Source organism: Saccopteryx leptura, chromosome 4 (assembly GCF_036850995.1).
Source record: "Saccopteryx leptura isolate mSacLep1 chromosome 4, mSacLep1_pri_phased_curated, whole genome shotgun sequence".
Classification (NCBI taxonomy): Eukaryota; Metazoa; Chordata; class Mammalia; order Chiroptera; family Emballonuridae; genus Saccopteryx; species Saccopteryx leptura.
This window is the reverse complement of record NC_089506.1, coordinates 126,278,055-126,290,876: the sequence shown is the minus strand read 5'-3', so window position 1 is coordinate 126,290,876 and position 12,822 is coordinate 126,278,055. Positions and strand designations below refer to the sequence as shown.

General features: G+C 52.6%; 2 protein-coding genes across 2 annotated transcripts; both read left to right on the top strand.

Moving 5' to 3' along the window:
- Nucleotides 1–2,418: 2,418 nt before the first annotated feature.
- On the top strand, nt 2,419–2,978 carry SECTM1 (secreted and transmembrane 1). The gene is made up of 2 exons (XM_066383631.1): nt 2,419–2,509; nt 2,692–2,978. Exons 1-2 carry the CDS (start codon nt 2,419–2,421, stop codon nt 2,976–2,978), a joined length of 378 nt encoding a protein of 125 aa, XP_066239728.1.
- A 1,008-nt stretch (nt 2,979–3,986) lies between these two features.
- CD7 (CD7 molecule) lies at nt 3,987–11,560 on the top strand. The gene is given in 4 exon segments (XM_066383630.1): nt 3,987–4,048; nt 10,023–10,309; nt 10,560–10,693; nt 11,459–11,560. Coding segments are annotated over 4 exon segments (585 nt in total).
- Nucleotides 11,561–12,822: the final 1,262 nt, after the last annotated feature.

The following is a 12,822-nucleotide window of genomic DNA, read 5'->3' as shown; positions in this document are numbered from 1 at the left end:
AGTCCCGATAAATTTTGAAGAGTTTTATTAGAGGAGAAGATTTATTAAATATGCCGGCCGCATATTGCTGACACGGAGCATCTGCAAGCCCAAATCGTGCAGTACCAAAAATAGTTCAGGGGCTGCTTATATACCCTTGATCACACATGGGCGGGGGAGAGCATGACATCATGGCATGGGCTGACAACATTTGTTTAGGGGATACACAGAAACATTAAGACTTTCAAGGTACAGCTAGTGCTCGACTTATGACCACGATTGGTTCTGACAGACTGGTCGTAACACGATTTGGTCATAAGTTGAGTAGGCTATATGTACAGTATTGTGAAATGATGTTATAAAAATCTTTGTCATATTTTATCATAATTTTCTTTCATTATTGTTATATATCATAATTTTCTTTGTTCATTTTATGCCATTTGTATCATCTTTACACCATTTTGTTTCTTATTTTTATAAGAATGAGATGGCACTCGAACACCAGGTGTGCAGGCTTTATTAGAGGAGAAAGACCTACCGGGGCACTCCTCCGGGAGAAGTGTACCAACCAAAACAGACTCTGAGGCAAACATTTATTAAGGTGGGGAAGAGCTTTGAGCAAGTGTGCGTTGAGTCAGCAATTCTGGTGTGCTCCCTTCTGCAGTCCTACGATTTCAGCTTCCTGGAACACTTCTCCTTGGGGCAGTCGACCAGCTTCCTAGAACTTTTCTGCTTCAGGGGCGATAGTAAGTAAGCAAGGGTGGGGTCAGATAGACAAGCGGGACAGCAAAAGGGCAGTTGGAAGTTCTGGTGAATTCATGTATCTATCAATTTTTACGTTCGCCAGGTTTAAGTAAAACACTGCATTACCACTACAACTGGTTTAATATTTGCAAAGACAATTTCCTCTTGGTAGACATCTTGGGAGGGGTTTGAGGAAAAATATCCAAGACACAAAACACAAATTGCTGTACCAAGTCTGGGATAACAGTTGAAATGGTGCACGTGGAGATGGTAGTGCTGCTAGAAGCTGGTCCGCAGTGTCGTATGCCCAGCTGGGCAAGGCTTGCGCTGCCAGACGCTGAGCAGTCGTGGCTAGCAATTGTGGTCTTAAAGTCGAATGGTCGTAAGTTGCATAGGTCATAAGTCATCAATATTTGTAACACAATCAAAGATGTTTACAAATCTTTCAGGGTTCATCTTCCCTCACTAGCCTAGAGGTATTTTACCCTCAAGATTCCAGGGAGGAGGAACTACAATCAATGCAAGGTGGTATGTAAATTCTGCCTCCTATTGAAAGAGAAGAAGTTTTTGGTTAACCTTTATTTTAGATTTAAAACTGAATGACCCGCCCTGGCCAGTTGGCTCAGCGGTAGAAGCGCCCATTTGCTTCTCCACCCCCCCTTCCTTCCTCTCTGTCTCTCTCTTCCCCTCCCGCAGCCAAGGCTCCATTGGAGCAAAGATGGCCCGGGCGCTGGGGATGGCTCCTTGGTCTCTGCCCCAGGTGCTAGAGTGGCTCTGGTCGCGGCAGAGCATCGCCCCCTGGTGGGCAGAGCGTCGCCCCTGGTGGGTGTGCCGGGTGGATCCCGGTAGGGCGCATGCGGGAGTCTGTCTGACTGTCTCTCCCCGTTTCCAGCTTCAGAAAAATACGAAAAATAAATAAATAAATAAAAATAATAAAACTGAATGACCCATTGTTCTTGCAAGCCAGAAACTTCTACATTCTTCTCCCTCCCCTCCCCAAAGGAGGGACAGGACATGAAAGCCTGACCTTTCCTCCCAGAATATTAATATCAATTTTTAGCTTTTTGGTACCTTACAACAGCTCTTATTTCATAGGAAGTGGAAATTGTGGCATTGCTCACAACCTGTGAGTTCCTCAGAAAGACGCTGCCTGTTGATAAAGCAAATCTGGCCAAATATCCCATAAAAGGTCCTGAAATACAGATGGGCACCCAGCAGTGGAATGAAGAAAGGAGACAGGAGGTAGGTGTCCAAGGTGGTGGTCTCAGAGACGAGTTGGGTCCAGAGCCCCTCTGGCTGAACCTCTCTGTCACTCACCCCATCCAGGCAGTTCTGCAAGTTTTATTCTCAGACTGGAAGGTGAGCCCCACGATGAAGTGGACTCTCTCCCAGGGACTTGCTCTCTGTCCTGTCCGTGTCCTTCTTTTGTCAGACAATAGCCACCAGTGGTATGCACTGTGGAAAGGCACAGAGGGGGGAGAGGCTGAGCTGCACGGAGCAGGGTTGGGCAGGGGTGCTGGCCTCCCGGCTCCAGTGGTCAGGAGCCTGGGGCCCCTATCTGTCCCTGACCCAGCTGCAGCCACTTCTAGAGCAGCCAGATGGACTTTTGAACCACTGGCTTCTCTTCCTCCAGGGAGAGTACCAAAAACCAATGAGGACAACTTCGGATCCCTAAGGCCTTCCATCCTGCTGGCCATGCTGACCTCAGCGCCCTCCCTCCCTGTTCCTATAATGCTCTGGACCCTGGTGCTCATGCTTGTCTCCTTGAGCTCTCAGATGGAAGAAGGTGTGTCCAGGGTCTCCCTTTCTCTATGGGAGAAGAGGAGGGTGGTGGGAGGGCCATCGTTGTAGCAAGCATCCCCAGGTCAGGCTCTGGCCCAGGTAGCAACCATGACCCCAGGGAGGGCTGTTGGTAAATGTCCTGAGGCCCAGCCATGACCCACATGTGTGAATGTCCCCTGCACACAGTCTGGGACCAACCCACTTGCACCAAGGGCGCAGTCTCTGTGACCAGGGGTGAGCGTGCTGTGATGACCTACAACACATCCAGCAGCTTCCACAGCATCACCATCTGCCAGATCATCCCCAACAGGACAGACTGCCAGCTCCTCTTTAAGGACATGACCTTAGGAAACATTTCTCAGGATGGGTGGCAGCTCTGTGTTCAAGAAACCATGGCACAGCTGGTGATAGAGAAAGTCCAGGACACTCAGGCTGGGCAATACAAGTGGATAATATTGAAAACGTTCAATTGAAATATTGAACGTTTCAGGTGGGGGGAAGGGCTGGGGCAGGGGGCAAGGTAAGGGGGTAGGGGCATCTTGACTCCCCTCCCCCGAAGTGCTTAGAGCCTGGAGATGGGGCCTCCGGATAAGACTCAGCCCCATCTGTGGTTCCCTGGTCATCTCCAGTGGCAATCCCTCTTGAAGCCTGCCCTGAACACTCCTTCTCAAGAGCCCAGAACCTCCTCTTTGACCACCCTCCTTGGTCACCGCTTGCTCCCTCTCACCCTTGCTTCCTTAAGACCTACTATTTTGATTCATTGTGAAAAATGGAACCAATCAACAGAGACCATCCCCTAACCCCCTCCTATCTGTCACTAACTTCTGTGTCCTCCTACTGGAACACAAGCCCCCTCAAAGTCCCCCTAGGGCTGCCCTTGCGCTGCAGACACGTTCCCCTGTCTGTCCAAAGGTACAACCTCTTTTCTCCTTAAAAACCCCCTCACCTCACTGCCCCCTCTTCCTTTGCTTAAAACTCCCAACGTTTCCACAGCCCCTTCCCAAGCCTCTCACCTCCCACACATGGTTCTGTGGGAGGGACTAAGAACTGCACCCAGCTCTGATAGACTCCTGTACCCAGGTCTCATCTGATGCCTGGGCCATGTGAGGGAGGTGCGGTCTGGCTCCCGCTGGCCCCGGGAAGCACCCTAACCTGTCATCTTCCTAGCAGAGCCCCAAGAGCTGCAGTCCACACCCTCCTGGGGAAGTGTTTTATCCTCACCCAGAGCTACAGGTGAGGAGCCCCCTTAGTCACCACTCAGATACGTGTACCCCATTCCCCTGCATATTCCCTGGCCTTGGGCTTCCTAGCTGGGGAGCCTGTCCCCCTTGGGGTATGGTCAAGGTAGCCATGGCTCTTGAGGAGGTGAACGAGTGATGGAATCCCACCTCCTTCCTGCAGACACAGAGGCCCAGGGGAGCCTGTGCTGCCTGCCACAGGAACTGAGACAATCTCAAGACCAATTGTATGTGACCTTCATTATGGTCCCCTTCATCCTCCTCATCTTCTTCATCCTCGGCGGCTTATTGGTCTGGTGCAGAAGGTACCGTTCCCTCAAGCAATTTCAGCTTCTGTAGGTACAAGGCCCACCACTGGTCTATGGATTGGGTGGGAAGTGGTGGGGGAGAGCAGGGTACCAGAGAGCCAGTGCCTTATGCCAGAAGACTCCCACCAGGCCACTGGGGTCCAAGCCATCACTTTGTCCCAGGACACCCTAGAGGGCAGCATGAGGGTGGTAAGAGTAGACTTTCCACCAGAGTAGACCCAGAATGTGTGGCCTGTGGTGTGTCTGCATCTGTGTGCCTGAGCTGCCCAGCTCCCATAACTCACTGCCTCCCTCCCTCCTCGTCCCTCCCTCCCTTCCTCACAGATGAGTAGGCTCTGAGCTGAGGAGTGGGCACCCATCAGGAGGGTGATCAAGCCCATCTGGCATCCAGAATCCAGCCCTAGGAGCTGTCCCTAACCCCCTGAGGCTGCCAGCACAGGGTAGTGACACCCCCAGCAGCAGAGACAGCTTATGTCACTGTCCCTGTCTGATGGACAGATGCCCTAGGTTCAGAGAGAAAGCAAGACCTGGCCATTGTGTAGGGTTTTAAAAAAAATTTTTTAAATTAATTTTATTTATTTATACATTTTAGAGGGGAGAGAGAGAGAAAGAGAGAGAGAGAGAGAAAGGGGGGAGGAGCAGGAAGCTTCAACTCCCATATGTGCCTTGACCGGGCAAGGCCAGGGTTTTGAACCGGCAACCCTGAGCATTCCAGGTCAATGCTTTATCCACTGTGCCACCACAGGTCAGGCTGTGTAGGGTTTTTTAGCCTGAAGGGGGAGCTCTGTGCCTTGCACACAGGGCAGTCACTCAGGAAAGCTGGCAGAATCCTGGCCTTCTTCTAGTCACTCATGCCAGGGACAGGGGACAAGCACCTTTTTTTTTTTTTTTTTTTTTTTTTTTTTTTTTTTTTCCAAAGTGAGAAGTAGGGAGGCAGACAGACTCCCGCATGTGCCTGACCGAGATCCACCCAGCATGTCCACCAGGGGGCGATGCTCTCCCCATCTGGGGCGTTGCTCTGTTGTAATCAGAGCCATTCCAGCGCCTGAGGCGGAGGCCATGGAGCCATCCTCAGTGCCCGGGTCAACTTTGCTCCAATGGAGCCGTGGCTGCGGGAGGGGAAGAGAAAGACAGAGAGAAAGGAGAGGGGGAAGGGTGGAGAAGCAGATGGGCGCTTCTCCTGTGTGCCCTGGCCGGGAATCAAACCCAGGACTTCCACACACCAGGCCGACACTACTGCTGAGCCAACCGGCCAGGGCCCAGGCACTTTTCCACCTACATCTTCAGTGTCTCTCTGCCCAGCCTCTCCCCACCCCACCCCTCTCGGTTCCATCTCCCTGCCATCAAAAATGTAAAAACCTCAAGATCCTTGGCACTGGCCCTAACAGGACCAGCCCTTTTTGTGCCCCCTTCTTCCAGGGCCTGGGCCTGGGCTCCTCCTGGGTTGGGGGGAGCTGCTGTTACCTTGGATGTGCTCCAGTTTTTGGCCTGAAGTTGATCTTGGGCACACTCCTGACTTAACTCTGAGCAAAAACAAGTTTTGGGGACTCTCCTGCAATCACATCCCTCTGGAAAGAGGCAGGTGAGTGGCTGCAAGCAGGACCTGTGCCTGCCCAGCCCCACTGGCTCCCCCATCTGCCCTGCCTGGTGGCCCTTTACCACCCCAAAACCATCCATGCCACATGTCTTCATAATTGCCGTTGTGCAACTTGACTGAATCGATTTTTAATAAGTACATAAAGGGCATTTTCTGGACTGCATTCAATGCTTTGTAAAACATTCATAACACTAATTTTCTGTTTTTATTAATTTTAGAGAGAGAAGGGAGTAAGATCAGAGAAACTTCAGACTGCTGTTCCACACATCCATATACTTACTGGTTGATTCCTGTGTGTGCCCTGACTGGGGATCCAACCTACAACCTTGGCCTATTGGGACGACGTTCTAACCAACTGAGCTACCTGGCCAGGGCCATACGCTGATTCTTAAAATAAATAAAATAACATGATCAAAAACACATCAAGGCCCTGGCTGGTTGGCTCAGTGGTAGAGCGTCAGCCTGGCGTGTGGGAATTCCTGGCCAGGGCACACAGGAGAAGTGCCCATCTGCTTCTCCACCCCTCCCCCTCTCCTTCCTCTCTGTCTCTCTTCCCCTCCCGCAGCCAAGGCTCCATTGGAGCAAAGTTGGCCCGGGCGCTGAGGATGGCTCTGTGGCCTCTGCCTCAGGCACTAGAATGGCTCTGGATGCAACAGAGCGACGCCCCAGATGGGCAGAGCATCGCCCCCCTGGTGGGCGTGCCGGGTGGATCCCAGTCGGGCGCATGCGGGAGTCTGTCTGACTGCCTCCCCATTTCCAACTTTAGAAAAACAAAAACAAAACAAAAACACATCAAACAAGCAGGGAAATACACGTTCTGTAATTGAAAAAACTCATAAAAATCTAAAAGAAGCTGCTTTATGTCTGAAAGCACTAAACCATTCTAAGGCATCAGAGAGACCTAGAGCCCTGTTCCTGGTGGCTTTACAGGCTCCAGGGCCCCAGAACCAGTGGCATTATAATCCTAGAGGTGAAAATAGGTTTGGCCAGCCTAATCTTTGGTGACACAGTGGTTAAAGTATTGACCTGGAATGCTGAGATCACTGGTTCAAAATCCTGGGCTTGCTGGGTCAAGGCACATACAGGAAGCAACTACTACAAGTTGATGTGTCCTGCTCCCCCTTGCCTTTCATTCTCTCTCTCTTTCTACTCTCTCTAAAATCAATAAATAAAGTTAATTTAAAAATATATTTCAAAAAAAGAGTCAACGAATGATGCATAAATAAGTGGAACAAATCAGTGTTTCTCTCCCCTTTCCTCCCTTTCTCTTTGTCAATTTAAAAAAGTAATGGACTTGCCTGACCAGCAGTGGCACAGTGGATAAAGCGGATAAAGCATCAACCTGGAATGCTGAGGTCACAGGTTCAAAACCCTGGGCTTGCCTGGTCAAAGCATAAACAGAAAGCAACTATTATAAGTTGATGTTTCCTGCTCCCCATCCCCAGCCCCTTTCCTTCTGTCTCTCTACTCTCTCTAAAAATTAAATAAAAATAAAATCTTTAAAAATAAAATAAAATAGGCCCTGGCCAGTTGGCTCAGCGGTAGAGCGTCGGCCCGGCGTGCAGGAGTCCTGGGTTCGATTCCCGGCCAGGGCACACAGGAGAGGCGCCCATCTGCTTCTCCACCCCTCCCTCTCTCCTTCCTCTCTGTCTCTCTCTTCCCCTCCCGCAGCCAAGGCTCCATTGGAGCAAAAGATGGCCCGGGCGCTGGGGATGGCTCTGTGGCCTCTGCCTCAGGCGCTAGAATGGCTCTGGACACAACAGAGCGAGAGGGGCGAAGCATCGCCCCCTGGTGGGCATGCTGGGTGGATCCCGGTCGGGCACATGCTGGAGTCTGTCTGACTGCCTCCCCATTTCCAGCTTCGAAAAAAAAAATTTTAAAAAAAATTAAAATAAATAAAATAAAATAGGTTTGGCCACCACAATGTCTAGTTTGTGCCAACTGCAGGGCCTGCCCATCAGACACAGTGGGCAGCACACCCAGACCTTCCTGCTCTGGGGGTCACGCAAATCTTTCCCATCTGTCTGAAACAGATCGAAAGTGTTTCTGCATTTCAGGTTAAATCAAAGGTCATTTTTATATTGAGATTGTGGTGGGAAGACTCAAGATGTCCTCTGCCCCTTGCATACCTTTGGCAGGACACTTGTAAGGAAACATCATGCTAGGTCTTTGCCTGTGTGTGTTTCTTCTGCTGCTTATCTGTATTTTCAAGGACTTCTCTAAAAGACAGTTCTGGGTCCTTACCCAGCAGGGCCTGCCCCCCATCACCACCTCCAGCCCCCACACTGTGGGAGTGACTGACATGATAGGCCAGATTTCTGGGCATAGATCGGGTCCCAGTATAAAGTGACCAGAGGACCAGGGCATCAGGAATCTGACCCTACCCTATCCAGGAGACCCCACTTCCCCTGGGCCTGGTCCCCCACCCACCTGTCTCCATTCCCCGGATGTGTCCTGTGGAAATGCAGCAGAGGTGAGGGACCAGGACAACCAGTAACCCTGTGGGCCCTCAGCAGAACAGTGGAGGAGCAGAAGAGCCTCCCCTCCTAGCACAGTGCCTCTGTCCACCCATGGCACCACCTCCAGAAAGCCCTCCCAGGGGGCCCCCACCACCTCCACTTCCCCTCCTTGCCTGCCTCCGACTCCCCCCTCCCTGGCCACCCCGTAAGTGACCTTTCCCTGGGCTTTAGGGATGTCACCTCAGATACCACACACAGCTAGGTGCCTTAGACAGGGAGAGTCTCTGCTGGCCCGTGAGGGGCTTTGCCTTTCCCCTGTCAGTGTTCTGCCATGGGCTGCTAGATGGTAGTGAGCATGGCCCCAAGGCTGCCTCTGCTCCCCATGCTCCTGGTTCTCTCTGTTGGTCCCAGGCCACCTGGGGCACTGGCCACCGGAGGTAAGCACTTCCAACCATCCCTTACCGAACCCTCTAGTGCAGCTGTTCTCAACCTGTGGGTTGCGACCCGGCGGGGGTCAAACGACCAAAACACAGGGGTCGCCTAAAGCCAGGCAAAACACAGGGGTCGCCTAAAGACAGGCTTTAGGCGACCCCTGTGTTTTGGTCGTTCGACCCCCGCCGGGGTCGCGACCTACAGGTTGAGAACAGCTGCTCTAGTGGGCTCAGTGCCCCCACCTGCCACCCCTGCATTACTGGCTAGGGACGCTACTTCCTGGGTGGGGGTGGTCAGGGATGGAGCCTGATCTTTCCAAGAAGCCTGTCACAGAACAGCCATCACCTGGACATTGTGGGGTGGGGGTGGGTCGGGAGGCTGAATCACCAGGGCTCCAATCTCCTTTCACTTCCCCTCAGTGTCTGTCAGACTTTGTGCAATTAGCAAGCTTGTCTCTGTCAGGGGGCTTGGTTGTTTAATTTGCTTTTTAAGCAGACATGGGGCAGGATGGGAAGATTAGTTGCCCAGGTGGGGAGGGGAGTTCATCGGGCACAACCCTTGTGCCAAAAAAATAAAAATTAAAAAAAGCTGCAGGATTTAGTTGACTGAGAAGCTGAAGTTTGGATCACTTCAAGGTTTGTGTTTATACCAGGAAGGCTGAGCAGATGAGGGAAATGGTGGGGAAACTGAAGCAGACAGCTTTGGAAAGAGAGAAGGAAAGAGGACAGTGCATCCGGCTATCTTGGGCACTGTCATTTAAGAGGGAGAAGATGTGCCTGACCAGGCGGTGGCGCAGTGGATAGAGCGTCGGACTGGGATGCAGAAGGACCCAGATTCAAGACCCCGAGGTCGCCAGCTTGAGCGCGGGCTCATTTGGCTTGAGCAGAAAGCTCACCAGCTTGGACCCAAGGTCGCTGGCTCGAGCAAGGGGTTACTCGGTCTGCTGAAGGCCCGCAGTCAAGGCACATGCGAGAAAGCAATCAATGAACAACTAAGGTGTTGCAACACACAACGGAAAACTAATGATTGATGCTTCTCATCTCTCTGTTCTTGTCTGTCTATCCCTCTCTCTGACTCTCTCTCTCTGTAAAAAAAAAAAAAAAAAAGAGGGAGAAGATGTACGTCCTGGGAGAGAGGTCAGAGCTGCCCAGCATCTCTGGAAGGAAATAGAGCTGGCTTTTCTGGAAGGGCTGGCTGCTCTGGAAGGAAAAAGCTCCAGCTCTAACTTCTCCCGACCCTTGGGATAGAGAAAAGTCTCAGGCAGTCTGACACCATGTGGCCCCCATGCACCCTTCAGAGCCAGTACAACCCCCCATGTGCTGGCACCCTGAATAGCTTCAAAACTCCCACAGGTGCCTCAGCTGTGGTGACATGTCAGCAGGGTGCCTTCTTCCTGCCACCATCCCTGCAGAGAGGAGGGTCTCTATCCCTCTGGCCAGGCCTGTAGTAACAGTGGAAGGTCCTCTCTGCACTGATGTGGCAGTCACCGCCCCTATACAGTCACCCCAGAGGGGAGCTCTATCAACATCACCTGCTGCACCCATGGGTTCCTGCATGGGATCTACCTGAAGAAAAGTTCCTGGCCAAAAGAAGCCAATGTGACATATGACGATAATAAGGACCCCACTATAGATTCACGGTTCAGGGGCTTCATCACTTTCTCAGGGCCGCAGCACAACCTGCAGTCAGCTGACACTGGTACCTACTTCTGTGAGGCCATCATGGAGGTGGACAAAGCCTCGGGCTCAGGTACCTTGGTGATGGTGACAGGTAGGAAGCATACCCACTCCTGGGACCACTCCATTAGTGTACCTGCTGGCCAGCCCAGGCTTTATATGCCCCTGTCTGGGCACCTTCCCTTTACACTTGCTGGAGTTGTTTCTGCAGGCTTTAGCCTACCTCCTCCAGGAAGCTTCCTGGATTGCATCCCCACTATGGAGCCCCTCCGTACCCTGAACCCCAAAGGCTCTCATGGACTCCCTCACCTGTCCTAGTGCCTCTGTTCTTTCCTTCTTCCCAGACACACTGTTCCAAACAGTGAGCACATGCCAGGAAAGTCAGCTGATAAACTTTATCATCGTCATTGCGCTGGGCGTTGGCTTCTTCCTTATTGCACTGGGACTGGGGGCCATGTGTGTGCTGAGGAGGATGTAGGTCAGTGTGACCCTTAACTATCCCCTGTGTCCCTATAAGACAGCTGCTCTCAGATAGAGGGAAGGGAAGGAAAGTGGTTAAGCTCCAGGAGCTGGCCACCTGGGAAACCCCAGCATCAGGGTCTCCGGGAGCTCTGAGGGTCCAAGGTGGAAGGGAAACCCCAGAACTAAAGCCACAAGGAGTCCTAAGAACACAGGGGCAGGGCATAAGAGGCATGTGGGACCAGGGACATGTCCTGGTCAGTCATTAGGGGAGGAGGGAGAGGAGGTACAGAGAGGTCAGTTCATAGAGTGCAAAGCCTTTATATAGCTGAGTGAGCACATGCATGAGCATATGTGCATGTGTGAGTATGAGTGTGAGGCCTGTGGGTGTGAGCCTGTGTGAACCTATGCCAGAGTCAGCAGGGGGAAGGGCAACAGAAATGGAGGGAAAAAAGTAGTCACCTGGGTCCCTGGTCACCTAGCTGTGTGCCCAGCTCCACGTCCCTTGGTGCTAGCCCAAGCCACTTCCTTCCTGACAAGATCCCTGGGGGCAAGGCCACTGCCATTCTCTACCTTCCCAGCATTGCTCCCTGGGCCCTACCCCTGCTCTTTGCCCAGGACTAGGGCAGCTCAGGAGCCCTGGTGTCTGGTGAGGCCCCTTCTGAACAGGCTTCACACATGCCTGGGAGATAAAGTCTGGACGCTTCCTGAGAGGGCATCAAAGAAAGAGGGGATCTCCAGGCCAACTGGCACCCCATTAAGAGAGACAGGCTTTCCCTTTCAGCTCAAGAAACTGTGCTGGGCAAGGGATAGGAGCTCAGTGTGTGTGGTGTACAAAGACATGTCCTGTAGCCGCCAGGACACCACCCTCAACCACTACCAATGAGCCTGTGGCCCCCAGGCTTCCCACTCCAGGAAGCCTTCCTTGCCTGCCTCCCACCCCTGAGGCGGCCCCTGGCACCTGGGAACCACCAGAGACAAAGCCTCCTTGTGTTGCTGCTGCCCTTTCCCCTTGCACAGCAGGAGGGGCTTCTCTGTTGGACAAACTTGGTTGGGGCAGGGGCAACCTGGCACAATGAGCTGGGGGAGGTCTAGCCAAAAATAAAGTACTTCTGTTCTTCCCTCTCCGACGCCAGTGTCCACTTCTCTCTCTCTCTCTTTTTTTTTTTTTTTTCCTTTTCTGAAGCTGGAAACGGGGAGAGACAGTCAGACAGACTCCCACATGCGCCCGACCGGGATCCACCCGGCACGCCCACCATGGGGCGACGCTCTGCCCACCAGGGGGTGATGCTCTGCCCCGACCAGAGCCACTCTAGCGCCTGGGGCAGAGGCCAAGGAGCCATCCCCAGCGCCCGGGCCATCTTTGCTCCAATGGAGCCTTGGCTGTGGGAGGGGAAGAGAGAGACAGAGAGGAAGGGGGGGGGGTGGAGAAGCAAATGGGCGCTTCTCCTATGTGCCTTGGCCGGGAATCGAACCCGGGTCCCCCGCACGCCAGGCCGACGCTCTACCGCTGAGCCAACCGGCCAGGGCCTTTCTCTCTCTTTTTTAGATTTTATTTATTCATTTTTTAGAGAGAGAAGAGGGGAGGAGCTGGAAGCATCAACTCCCATATGTGCCTTGACCGGGCACAGTGTCCACTTCTCAGTCAGACCTAGGCCTCTCCAGGTTCACGGCCTGACATTTAAAGTCCTGGGCAGGCCAGCCTTTTGAGGAGATGGATGGCCACCTGAGTGTGCCCAGCTCTGGGAGCAGGGCCAGAATAACAAACTGCCTCAGAGACAGGCAGCAGGGAAAAAGAGTCAGTAAAACTTCTACGTGGGAAGGTGTGGGGTGAAACTCATCATGGACCCAAGAAATGACAGGTAGAGTGAATGCAGGAGAGGAAGTGTCCCAGATGAAAAAGAGACAGAAAGAGACACAGGTAATAGAAGGAAACATGGCCACCTAAGGCCTGAGACACAGGTGGTAAAAATGGTGCTCTCAGGGCAGGGACCTGGGAGGGTGCTCTCACTAAATAGACCATGGAGGACAACAAAGGAGGGACAGCCCCTCTGGACACCCTAAGGACTAGTGCCTCAAAAGCAGAGGAACCCCAAAACTCAGGTGACAGCTCTGAATTCAAGAAGACAATGAGATAACTTTAACCTC